The 13,338-nt window shown below is 40.1% G+C and overlaps 1 protein-coding gene and 1 long non-coding RNA gene across 5 annotated transcripts in view; one reads left to right on the forward strand and one right to left on the reverse strand.

Annotated features, from left to right (window-relative positions):
* Positions 1-13,338, forward strand: part of KIF21B (kinesin family member 21B) — a 78,915-nt gene that overhangs the window by 34,016 nt on the left and 31,561 nt on the right. For all 4 annotated transcript variants that reach the window (XM_020805275.3, XM_020805276.3, XM_020805278.3 and 1 more), the window contains exons 5-11: positions 3,750-3,884; positions 4,272-4,439; positions 5,415-5,530; positions 6,301-6,496; positions 8,642-8,831; positions 9,565-9,628; positions 10,695-10,916. In XM_020805275.3, coding sequence (XP_020660934.3) covers positions 3,750-3,884; positions 4,272-4,439; positions 5,415-5,530; positions 6,301-6,496; positions 8,642-8,831; positions 9,565-9,628; positions 10,695-10,916 — 1,091 coding nt within the window. The remainder of the gene's footprint in view (positions 1-3,749; positions 3,885-4,271; positions 4,440-5,414; positions 5,531-6,300; positions 6,497-8,641; positions 8,832-9,564; positions 9,629-10,694; positions 10,917-13,338) is intronic.
* On the reverse strand, positions 8,246-8,913 carry LOC144589014 (uncharacterized). The gene is made up of 2 exons (XR_013544844.1): positions 8,792-8,913; positions 8,246-8,318 (listed from the first exon to the last, which is right to left on the reverse strand). It is a non-coding gene; the product is annotated as an uncharacterized LOC144589014 (long non-coding RNA).

Below are 13,338 nucleotides of genomic sequence, written 5' to 3' on the forward strand. Positions count from 1 at the left end.
ATATATTAAAACAATTAAACACTAGCCAGTATTAAACACAATTTGTAAAACATTTTGAAAAACATTTTAAAATGTCTTTTTTTAAAAAATAGCATTCCCTAGATACTTACATCTAAAATGCCTGCCTCAGTCTAAAGCAGGGGTGTCCAACCTTTCACCTTCCCTGGGCCACATTAAAAGATGAAAATTTGCTTTGGGCCGCACATACATTTGGTTTGGGCCGCATGGGGGAGCAGCCCTAGCTGTCCTCCGCAGCCCCGCTCCAAGCGCGCTTACCAGCAGCTGCAATCTCAGACAGCAGAGGCTGCCAGCTTCGACTCCAGCAGCTTTATGGGGCCGGGAGGGGGTCCACCTATTGACGGGGATGGCGCAATGCAGTCACGCAGCCCCCCCCGTCCCCTCCCCTCCCACTCTTTCCTTCCTTCCCTCTCTCCCCCTCTACTGTTGTGACATGCCCCAGCCACATTCCGGCCACAAGCGCTGGCAGTGTAACTTGAAACTTTGGAATTTCTTTAAAAATAAAAAATTGCACTGGGCCGCATTACGAGCTGACCTGGGCCGCATGCGGCCCTTGGGTCGCAGGTTGGACAAGCCTGGTCTAAAGGAAGGTCTTTGGTCCCCTCACTCCTGTCTTTCCATCATCAAACAATGTGGCTTCTCAGGGCAGAGTGCTCCAAAGCCTAGGAGTAGCCACTGAGAAGGCCCTTTCTCATGTCCTCATCAAATGAGTTTGGGAAGATGGTAAAGTTCATCAGTACCAATATATCTAATGAGTAGAAAAGGAGAAATCTACCCTTCTGTTACCACAATGAAATGGCTACAAGATGTCCATGATTTGATCTACATTATCTTGAGTGTACACACTGAGAACATGTGATCAATGTCTTCTGTTGCCATGGAAGAGGTTTTTTTGTGGGGAGGGCGGGATTCGCTATCTGTTTTTCAAATTCTTGCCAAATTTTATCCTGATCTTACTGCAGATTCTACTATTCTCTGTGGCATTCTCAGTTGCAAGAATTTCCTATTTAGGTGGAGTCTGTAACAGTGTACATTTCTGTTATGAGTCAGCTCTCTCAAATTATTTGCATTTTACCTTTAATAACATCTCCTTTGAGGGTTTTTTTATGGTTTTCCATGCCTCCACCTCCCAGGGCTAGTGTTGAAAGGTTAGGGGTCCATTTCCCACCTTCTTAGATCTAATGTGGGCTGCACCAGCCCCTCCTGGCAAAACCAGAAGGGACTGGAAGAAAGGGTATTTCTAGAAGTTTTTTTTTTAATTGGCATTTTGTTAAAACTGTGCAGAGGCAGGAGCTTTATTCAGAAGAATATCACACCCCCTGGAAGCTACTGGAAGTGCACATTTTTTGTTTATTTTCAGTAGGTTGGGTTGATGGAGGCCTCAGAAGCCACAAAAATAGCCTTGGAAAGCTGCATAATTTCCAGCCCATTCTTGTTGATAGCATACATATTGGTTGGCCAAAAGCATTGTGTGCCTTGTCATTTAAACCCGGATAAGAGGTATCCCTTTGTTGTGTTGCAAGATCAGGGGATCAAATTAGATGCTACTTGTAAGTCCCTTGTCTCTTTATTGTTTTTTTAGATGAAAAGCAGCTTTGGAGGCTTTAACAAAGAATGTACAGGAAAAAGAGCTGCTTTAATCTGTTTGCTCCTTTCATTTTCTATCTATAATTGTCCCTTGGGTGCTATTCTACTTCCAGGTAAAAGTTTGAGGATCTCTTCCCCCATAGGGAGCTGAGGAGGCATCTTCCCCACCCCATTTTATTTGAGTTTTACATGCATTTTTGTCCTGGGAATTTCTACAGAAGGATGATATATTAATATTGCTTTCAGAATGTTAAGTTGGACATTAAAGCTTGCAGAAATTTTACAAAATTCAAAAAGTCTACAGCGAGTCAAACACTGCCAAATTAAGTTCCATAACATCCATAGTAAATAGCCAAATGCTCATTTACAGACCTGTGTTCTTGAGTGATAATTGCTATCATACCCTTGAGAAAGTATTCATATGGATTCTTCCTTTTTTCATTTGAGCAGTGCTTGTAATTTTTCTCTGTAACACTAAATTCTATATCTTATTCAACCACACTGAATCACAGTAAGCTTCTGATGATTTCCAGACCCTTGCAGTCAGTATCCTAGCAACCACCAATAGACAGGGAAGTAATTTGCAATCCTTTACTTGAAACTGAACCTCTGACATTCCTAGTCAAAAGTACGTCAACCTTGAAAGTTAATACATAACTTGCATTCAAGTAATTATACTTATTTCTTAGTAGACAGGTTTAAGTTTAAGACAGTTCAACCATATGTGTAAGTATGTGCTCTTTCAATCCAATTCTTTGAGCAGCACACCCAGTGGTGACCTGTAATTTTTTTCAATTGCAAAGAAATTATATACACTATCTGGCAATTAATTTGTGCTCTCTCTTTTTGTAGTCTGCAGAAGTAAAATATAAAAGCCGCTTTCCTCAACAAAATTTGAACCATTGCCATCCAAATTTAGCATACACTTTGTTGTTCCAATGAGACATTCAATTGTTTGACACTAATTCCTATCAAGATCTTTCATTTCCATACAGAATGGCTTTAAAGATCTGCAGCTCTTATGTTGTCAGGGATCTTAGGTCTTTGTTCTAGGATTTAGATAAGAGAGAATGCTATTATTAAGAAAAACTGGTAAAGTACATATTTCTACCATTTTAATTTGGAAGCTGGTCTTCTTGTGGAAAAGAATTACTCTTCTATCTCCATAAATCTTAAAAAGATAATAAATAGGTCCTTCTAGATGAGGCTTATTAAACATGTGTCAAGAAAGGAAAGGTATAATAGCCCGCAAAGGATCTCAGATGAGAGGATTAGGTGCCCTCTGCCTGGAATCGACCATATTGAAAAATCCCCCGTTTGGCCGCTGGAGCTTCCATACAGATGTATGAGGCATATTAATGATAGAAGGACTCTGATCAACATCTTTCTTTACCACAGATCCCTGATTCTGTGATTACATTTCTCATAACTATATCATTAACCTGATAGTCGTTGAAGTGTTTGAAACATATTAAATTATAGCAGTATAGTTGTTTTGTATTAAAGAAACACAAAATGTCCCCAAAATTTTTTGGACTTGAATATATTGGCAAATCATGGCTCATTGATGAATGTTTTATGTTAAATAACTGATGCAGTTCTGTAGTGATTGATTAACAATGTTCTCCATGGCTACTTAGAGAAGATCTAACTGAGTTCAGTGGGACTTATTCCCAGGAAGCGGTGCTGCAGAATAGATGATTTTTAGAAGAGAAAAAGTCAGGAAGGATTAATCAGCTCTTCCAACCCCCAATCCCACCTCCATCAGAGACTGTTTTTAGCTAAGAGAAGGATGCTGTCTCTTACATGTCAAATCTAGGTTGGCGGTGGTGTTTATAATCTAGAACAGAGGTTCTCAAGCTTGGATAACCCAGGTGTTCTCAGCTGCATTTCTCAGAAGCCTTCATCACCAGTTGTGCTGGCCGGGGTTTCTAAAAGTTGCAGTCGAAGAACACCTGCATTACCCAAGGTTGGGGACCACGGATCTGGAAGGCAGAATTTTGCAAGATCCAAAGGTGAAATACTCTCTGGCAGGATCATTCAGTACAACTTGTTAAAGCATAGTTGAAAAATGCTGCAGTCTGCATTTGTGTGCACGCAGCTGATTGTATCTGACAGAAAATGTAACCCCTCTATCCCTGCAGCTGATTCAGTGCCTAAAGCAGGGAGCTCTATCCCGAACCACAGCCAGCACCCAGATGAATGTCCAGAGCTCCCGCTCCCATGCAATCTTCACCATCTACCTTTGCCAAATGCGTGTCTGCTCCCCTGTGCACTTGGTAAGAAGATATGAATGGGGACGGGGTGGGCAGGTGGTTTGAAGTGCTTTTGCATTCTTCTTTATTGTAGTCAGAGAATGGGACAGAATTGTGCAGAACGTAACATAATTTGAAAAAGTTATTTAAAATGTTTTTAGACTATAATGTCCAGAATATTCCAGACAACATAGGAATAAAGGTAACAGCTAGGTTTCCTGGGAAGTGGAAACTAGGGAACTTGAACTGGCCTCCTGCAGGAGCCATGATTTCTCTTGTCCTGGCCACAGCAGGCACTTTGAGGAGCTTGAAGAGTGGCAGAACAGCAAAGATCAGCACTGGTAGCAATTTTTAGTGCCTTTAAAATCCACTGTTCCTTTAATTTTGATGCTGGGATTGTTCCACTTTCAGATGAATGGGGACCCTAATAGTCTCCTGGAGGGATCAGAGCCTACCAGTGAGTATGAGACACGAACAGCCAAGTTTCATTTTGTTGACCTAGCTGGCTCAGAGAGGTTGAAGCGGACGGGAGCTACAGGCGAAAGGGCCAAAGAAGGGATCTCCATCAACTGTGGTTTGGTATGACCTTTATTGTATAGATCAATCAAGATGGGTGTGAGCCCCCTAACAATTTTGCCTGGCATGCAGGCTCTTGCTGCAGCTGCTTACTGTTCTAGAGTTTTCTGCAGCTCCAAACTCTTGTTTTTGTTTGACAATGAAGAATTCTTGCAGTGTGCCGGTCTAATTGAACAGGACTGCTGGTGTGAAATGTGTTTTGCCTCCATTGTGTATATAACTCCAGTATAAGATTCCTAGGGAACAATGGAAATGGGACTGTAGTTTAGCTGCCATTCATTGCCTTTTGCATTTGGATGAAAGACTACTGTGTGTGTTTGTTTTATTTGGATATCCAGTGTCTCTGAAGTATGCATCTAAAAATAGGAAGTATGAATGTTGGCAAAATTATCACATAAGCAGGCTTGTTGAAGGCTCCTGGGGTTGTCTACTGTTTGACTACAGTATGTAAATCAGGCATTGTATCATGTAAAATTAGTGAAAAAATAATTGAATAATAAAGAAAGAATGGGATCTAAGAAACATGGAACATTGGTAGATGGACCAGTAGAATCCGAGGTCTATGCAAAGGCTAGAAGACCCCATGAAAAATGAAGCATAGTCTGTTGGAAGTCTGTTCTGTATTTGTAACAGGAACTTCTTTTTCCTGTAGATTTTCTTCATAGCCATTAAGGCTGGAAACTTGTTTTTCAAAATGAGTTGGAACTAGATAGATATTTAAAGTTAAATCGAGTTTGTATATCTTAATAATTCAGGCAGGTTGATGCTGAAAGTCTCTTCCCCTGGTAGCCGAATTCATATGGTACAATCCTGTAAGTAATAATAGGTGGCTTTTATCAGCCTGATCTTGTGTTAAGCAACAAGGTCCCACTTCCCAATCTGATAAATGTGAGGAATTTCTCTAGAGGAAACTCTGAAATAAAGGTACAAGAGAAAGTGGACAACTTTATTCATGGACTTTGTCTGTTTCTTTGGCAGTTAGCTCTGGGGAATGTCATCAGTGCCCTTGGCGATCAAAGTAAGAGAGCCTTGCATGTGCCGTATCGAGATTCAAAGCTGACCCGGCTCCTCCAAGACTCCCTGGGTGGCAACAGGTAATGAGAAGAAGCACTAGAACAGCTGCTCATTGCGTGCCAAAAGTCTCAGAAATGCTTACATAAATTCATTTGGATTGGAGGCTGTTCGTGGAAAGGCTGTCTGGGTGGCATGTGTGTGATTAGCATTTCATGGCCACAAGGGTGCTTAATTAGAGGCCCTAAGGGCAAGACCACAACAAGTGTTACAAGAAATGTATTTTGAAACAAGCTTCATTTCCCCCAGGTTCCAAATATGATTATTGGCTTCTCCAAAAGAGATGCTTACATAACATGCTTAAGCTGTTTTTGATCCAGAATTTTGGCAATGAACCTTCTAACATGGATCATTATAATCTCCTCTCCTTGCTTCAACCCTCCTAGGCTGTTCTTTTATCAACTGCCTTTATGTCCCTCATATTCTGTGTTTGTCCTTACAAGTCCCTTTGGATCTCAGATGGTCTGTTTTCTGTGCACTGTTGGACAGAAAACTTGGCAGTTGGCCCAAGACAAAACGAAGGAAGTTTCCAGAAACCCTACAAGCTTAAATTCTTCATAATTTGCTCCTCATATGTGCCTCTCCACCCACCACCAGTGCTCAACAAATTTTAGGCCTGTATAACAAAAAAAAAACTGGAGCTGCCAGATTACATAATGGGTTAATCTTGGGAATGTCTTGATCACCCCATCACTCACTTCATGTTACACACAGAGCAGGTTACTCTGCCAGTGCAGGTGGGAGACTGGAAGCCTTCCTCTACTTGATCCTGTCTGCTTTCCCTCTCTTGCAGCCAAACCATAATGATTGCCTGTGTGAGTCCTTCAGACCGAGACTTCATGGAGACCCTGAATACCCTGAAGTATGCAAACCGTGCTCGTAACATCAAGAACAAAGTTGTAGTGAACCAGGATAAGACGAGCCAGCAAATCAATGCCCTGCGAGCTGAGATTGCTCGCCTCCAGATGGAGCTCATGGAGTACAAGGCAGTAAGGAGAAGTCATGTGTGTTTGGTTTTTGCAGGTGAAGTTTTTGCAGATCATTGCTGACGTTGAAGCATAAGTCGTCAGGCACAACACACAGTCTCTCTTATCCCCTGTAGTGGTTTTGTTTCCTCTGAGCATTTCATCTGATATATATACCAAGTCAATTTCTGCTGAGAGAAGGGGAAATCTTAGATTTCTCGTTCTCTTTTTCTCTTCACCCTAGTTGCAGCTAATTCGTTATGTATGGATCCTAAGTCTCTCTCAGCTTCAGTTTCTCCATCTTCAGATGAATGGTAATAGTGGTCTCCTTTACAATAAGTGAACCAGAAAATATTGGAATGTAGCAGAGTCATCAGTTTTTTTAGTCCTTACAGCTAGCAGTTAACAAGTAGTGGAGTCAACAAAAAGAGGAATAAAGACAGCACTTACAAAAACAATTCACATATGTAGAGAAGGCTTAGAATGGCTCTTTTTATATGTACTGTATATAGATTATAATTCCCAGTGTGTGTGGTGGATAGAATGATGGACTAGAACTCTGGAGAACAGGATTCGAATCCCCACTTGGCTATGGAAAGTCACTAGGGGAATGGAACTAGTAATACTGTACCACTCCTTAAATATCTTACTTACTTTGAAATCCCTCTTAGGGTCACTAGAAGTTGGCTCTGACTTGATGGCACAGAACATACAGAGAGATTATAATTAATAATTGAATCACAATTTCATAATTACTGTACAGAATAGAATAAATTAATCTAAACATTCCAATAAGAAAAATACCAAAATCGCATTCTATCATGTCCTTTCTGTGAAATGGTCATTGGAAAACAGGTCAGAACAAGGATTGTCAATCCCTGTGGCTTAGTCGGAGTGCAACTCTTTGAAAAGCCAGATTATGCAAACGTATGTTTTCAGTTAGGAATAGAGAAGATTTATAGAAATTGAAGAATTTGCATATCAAATTCTTCTTACATTCCTTTACATCATGTAGAGACCTTTCAGCCATTTCTGAGCTGAGCCCAAACACTCTTTTGAATATTTCTATAACTCATGGACAACCTGTATGGAGGCATACCTGCATTTCTGCAGATTTTACTAAGTTAAAAGCAAGGGGAGGAGGGGAGAGAACAGTAGCTTGACATTCTCTCAAAAGCTTGCTTCTAAATTTTCTTACAGAAAGCGATCATTCAGAAATGTTCTTTTTATTCCTTTTCCATTTAATTGTTACATGCAACACTCACACTGAAATGCTACTTAAAAATTACCAAAACTGTCCGGCATTATTATTATCAAGGTACAGTATCTCTTTCCAACTATTAGTTTCCCAGATGAGGTCTATTGGCTGTTGACAAGCCTTTGAATTATAAGCTGGTGCGATTTTATTTATTTATTTATTTATTTATTTATTTATTTATTTATTTATTTATTTATTTATTTATTTATTTATTTATTTATTTATTTATTTATTTATTTATTTATTTATTTATTTATTTATTTATTTATTTATTAGGTTTTTGCCCCGCCCCCCTAGACAATTCGGGGCATCTTAAGAAGGACACAAGGCAGCTTGCATCATTCAAAGATAATATTTAAACCTAAAAATAATGAGTAAATACTAAAATGGGTCAAACAAATACCACAATGATCATAAATAGAAGCAACATCAAAACGCATTCAAAGTAGTAAGGCACCCAGTTTTGTTTTAATATTGACACTTTCCGCTGATTGTTTTTAATGGCAGTATTTACGCTTTCTTTTTTACTTTTCTTTTTATGGCTTGATTTTACTGTGTACCAAGATGCACTATACATTTCCTGAGGACCTGACAATCAAAGACAAAAACAAAGATAAAATGTAGAAAATACATCTAGAGCTGTTAGAATACACTGTTCTGTCTCAGAAGTACATGGAGTTCATGGAATTAATTATTTCAGAATAAATGTAGGGATTGGATATTTTAAAGCTTCCTAATGTCAGAATCTTACATATGAGTAAAACTGCCTTGTTCAGCAGCAGGCATGACGTATTTGGAGTGGAACAGTCTTGCGACTACAGGTTGCCTCTTAGTTGGGATATGCCTAGGCAGCTGGTTTCTTTGTGCCTGCAGCCCTTCCCACTGCTTTCTTTCATTCCCCAATCCCAAAGGGTAAGCGTGTCATTGGAGAAGATGGCTCTGAGGGCTATAATGACTTGTTCCATGAGAATGCCATGCTGCAGAAGGAGAACACCACTTTACGTATGCGTGTGAAGGCCATGCAAGAGGCTATTGATGCAATCAACATCCGTGTTACTCACTTGATGAGCCAGGAAGCTAATCTGATTCTTGCCAAGGCAGGTGAGATTGTGAAGGTCATTGGTTGGAATTTCCAGTCTGTTTCATTAGCCAACATACAGTATAGTCAGCACTGGTGTATTCCTAAGCAACGGTGGAATCTGTATATCTTGCCGGTGTTGAGGGTGTTCTGTAAGAGTGAAAATATATGTGACATTACGCTAAGCATCCTTCAGTCTTGAGAGACTAAGGTATTGTGCTCTTCATGGGGGACTTGGAACAGCATCTAGTGTGGCTGAGAAGGCCAATTGGAGAGTTACAATCCCTTCCACACTAAAGACAACTACAATCTGTTCCCTGTCCAGCTCCCTGATTTTGCTGCTTTTGTGACTGCCTCTTTGCCTCGGCCTGCTGGACAAGGGTCTCTTCAAATTGGGAGAGTCCTGTGTTTAAGCAAGTCTCAGTATATTTGTTTGAAAGAAAAAGCAGCCTTGATCCCAAATCTGGCATCTAGTGCCTCGTGGCTTTTGGCTGCATTATGCCCCCAGTTTCTGTTCCTGGTAAACATTAATGAACTTACCAAATAACTGCTGAACAGAACATTATTTTATACTCACTCTGTGGACCCAGTCTCTCATACTGTTAGAAGCCAGTTTCTGTGCTGTACAACGTACTTGTTTTTCTAAGGTGTTTGCTGTTAGCACTTACATTTCCTTCTGGTCCTACCTTTTCTTGTTTAGCCTTTTCTTTTAGGTTTCTGCTTTGACTTTAGTACTCATTTTGTTATTTCTTCCAGGAGATGGCAATGAAGCCATTGGTGCTCTGATCCAGAATTATATCCGTGAAATTGAGGAGCTCAGGTAAATAGGACCTGTGTTCATTTTGGTTTTCACATTTTATAAGCAGCCATGTATCTACCTGGGTGGGGTGGGGTGGGGTGGGAAAAACAGTGCTTGAAGCTGAGTTCTTGTTCAGCTTTAATGGTGACTCTTCAAAGTACTATTGGTAAGTACTGTTCACCCCTACAGCTTCTTGATTTTTCTGTAAGATGATGAACTTCATTCTTCAATTTAAAATAATGCACTTTAGTACAAGAGATGAATAAGGCACTTTGAAATAAGCTAGCATTAGAACCAAACTACTGTACATGTACTATATAACATTTATTTAGGAACAGTGTCTGTTCCCTCACCTGCCCCACTATTCTACATTCACTGTAGTCTCTATGAAAATGCTTTCTCTAGTTCCTTTAATTAATTCAAGAACAAGAAATAGTTCCTAATGACTTAATAAGTATTGTGTGCGTTTTGCTCCATGCTAGTGACTCCTGCATCCACACAAAGAAAGTTTAGGTTGTCAGCAGCTGCTGCAAGTACAGAAAAGTACCAAGTCCTACATGCATGAAAACAATGCAGTAGCAGCCCCAGATGCCAGGATGTACCTGTGGAGCAATATAGAAACACATTGCCCTTTGTCACCCTGACATATGATGGTCAGGGAGGATGCAGATACCCCAGCATATGACTAGAGGGGAGCTGACACAAAGGAGGTATATCAGTGGCAACTCTCACAGATATGAAATGTGCAGTCATAGCATAGGTGTAGATACTTGTCTTGTAAAAGTTTTTAAGCTGAAAAATTCAGCTAGGAGTAATAGTGCTGTATAAGCATATGAACACTAGTGTGTCCTTATTATAGATGTTGCTTCACTCGGTCTGTGGTTTTGGTTCTGACAGCACTTTTTCAATGGTCTTGGTGGAGTTAGAAATTATACCTAATTCAGCCTGACTATGATCTGTATGATCCTGAGCCACCAAATAGGTGAGAACTGTCTTCCAAACAGACATTTGTGTATCTTGAAAACAAGCTGCTTCCCACCAGCCAGAGATAATCTGATGAAGATTATAACATTCCTTGTCTTCCTAGGACAAAGCTGTTAGAGAGTGAAGCAATGAATGAGTCACTGCGTCGCAATCTATCACGGGTGTCGTCCAGGCTTCCCTACTCCCTGGGCTTATCTCCAGGACCTGGGATGGGAACTTCAAACAGCCCTGTCACTTCTGTGGAAGCCGAGGCCTCTGAGGTCCTCCAGTGGGCCAAGCAAGACGTAGAACGATTGAAGAAGGAGACAAAGCAGCGAAAGAAAAGGTGAAGTCGGCCACCCTGCAAGGCATCTTATTAGAAGACTCTTACTCAAACCAGTTTCTTTCCTAAGAACATCTTAGCAGTGCAGAAACATCTTGGTTCCCCACCTTTCTCATTCTCTGTCTCTTTGGTTTGTAACTGCTATTATCACTGACCATTGGTCATACTGGCTGGGGCTCATGGAAGTTGACATACAAAACATCTGGAGGCCTCTAGCTTGAGGAAGGCTCTTCTAACATCTCATCCCCTCCTCACAGCTTTCTTGTTCCCTTCGTGTAATCAGCGAAGAAGAAATGCAGGAGAGTGGAGCTTGCAGCCTTTTTCAGAAGAGAAGTACATACTCAATTTTCTAGAATATCTGGGCAGTTGATATACTTTCTTTGCTCTGGGATAAATTAGATGATAAGAAGGCTTGTGAGTTTTTGCTATTGTTTGTGGCAGATTAGCATATAGGAAGAATGAAGATAATATTCAACAGAAAGTGTTGAATACTTTTTTTTTACAGCATACCTATTTCAATCTATCAGTTGACACAGTTCAGTGGACGTCTATCCGGGTAACAATGCAAAAGATTTCAGTTGCACTGCTCCAAATAGATTTGATATTTGGTGGATTTTGAGGGTGGGGCTGTACATACACAGTCAGATTTTTGCATTTTAGGCTATCTCTCTGCCACAGTGTGTAATGGAAAAATATATATTATTTATTAGTAGTGACATTATAATCTTGCCTTTTCTTCAGTAGTTCTGCAGAATGCTTGGCTCTCTTCTCCATACTGTTTCCTCTCAATATGCCTGTAAGGTAGACCAGGTAGAGAGGAAAGGTTACTGGCCCAGGCAGGGCCGGTGCCAGGCTTTTTTGTGCCCTAGGCAAGTCTAACTACTTCCGCCCACCCCAAACAATTTTCAAAAACAGACAAATTGTAGGAAGAACATTAAGTACAAAAATTGAAATTGCGAAAATTTTATTTTAAAAAACTGTAATAGAACAGTCTTCAATTTTCTTTCTCAAATACAAAAGTTTTAGCACACAAATAATTTTGAATAATGCTATGAACTCTAATGTCTCTTAAATATTTCTATTTTTGCCACATCAGAATCTCATTTTGCCTGCCTTTTCTTTTGCAAATTTTGTCACTGATTCCTTCAGGTCAATGGCTGATGCTTCAGCATGTTCAATTGATATACTTGCTAAACCAACTAGTCTACTTTGCAGCATTGTTGAGCGTAAATATGTTTTTATAAGTTTGAGCTTTGAGAAACTGCGTTCACCACTAGCCACCAACACTGGAAGTGTGAGAAGGATCCTTAGAGCAACAGAAACATTAGGCACACTATCCAGGAGTTTTTGTTGCACTATGCACCTTGTGGTGGCATAGACTTTGGAAGTCTTTGATCTACAGTGGGGTCTTGACTTACGAACTTAATCTGAATTGGAAGGCAGTTCTCAGGTCGAAAAGTTCTTAAGTCGAATCTGCATTTCCCATAGGAATGCATTGAAAACAATTTAATCCGTATCAGCTCTTTTCATCCATAGAAACTAATGGGAAGCTGCTATTCCACCTTCTGCCACTAGAGGGGGATATTTTTTCTTTTTTCTTTTAACCTAAGATGACTTAGCTTTTAAAAAAGGGGGGGAAAAGAGTTCGTAACTCGAATCTAAGTTCGTAAGTCGAGTCCATATAGTCCTATGAGAGCGGTTCGTAAGTCGAAACGTTCGTATGTCTAGCAGTTCGTAAATCGAGACCCCACTGTATTGCTATAAGTTCACAGCACAGATCTTTAGCATCAGTACCTTTGTTTTTATTGTGCATCAATGATTTCAGAGTAGCGGTCCACCTGGATGATATTCTATAAGTGAGTACAAGCACATTTTCAGGCAATTCAGAACAATGCCCATAGCCATGACTCCAAAGAAGACTGCTTAAAAACTCTTGAGTTAAAAACACATTCAGAACAAATTATTATTAAAAATCACATAATTAAATTTATGGGAAGTGACTACCAGGTCACCACTGTAGGAACTGCCCTCATAAGAAAATAAAAGAAGCCATGTTGGAACAGTCCAATGACCCATCTAGTCCAACACTCTCTGTCAGACAGTGGCCACACAGTGGTGTAGAACTTGACTATACTCTCTTATATAAATATATAGACACATCCTATACCTAGCAAAATGCAACTTCAGCAAGCAGGCAAACAAAACTATTTCAACAAGGAAGGCGTTACTCTCCCTCAGTGTTCCATTTCCGAAATACAATGTAAGGATAAGTAACTGAAAAGTAAAAATGAGTAAAAGTAGAAACTCAACTTTTCCCCAAATATCATTGGGAACACCATCCAAGTGAGTACGTTCAGCTCAATAGAGGCCTTGCAGTTGCAGTGTAAGAGTTGCTAAATTGAAAGTGAAACCAGAGTTCCCTCTA

Source organism: Pogona vitticeps, chromosome 4 (genome assembly GCF_051106095.1).
Source record: "Pogona vitticeps strain Pit_001003342236 chromosome 4, PviZW2.1, whole genome shotgun sequence".
NCBI classification, from domain to species: Eukaryota; Metazoa; Chordata; class Lepidosauria; order Squamata; family Agamidae; genus Pogona; species Pogona vitticeps.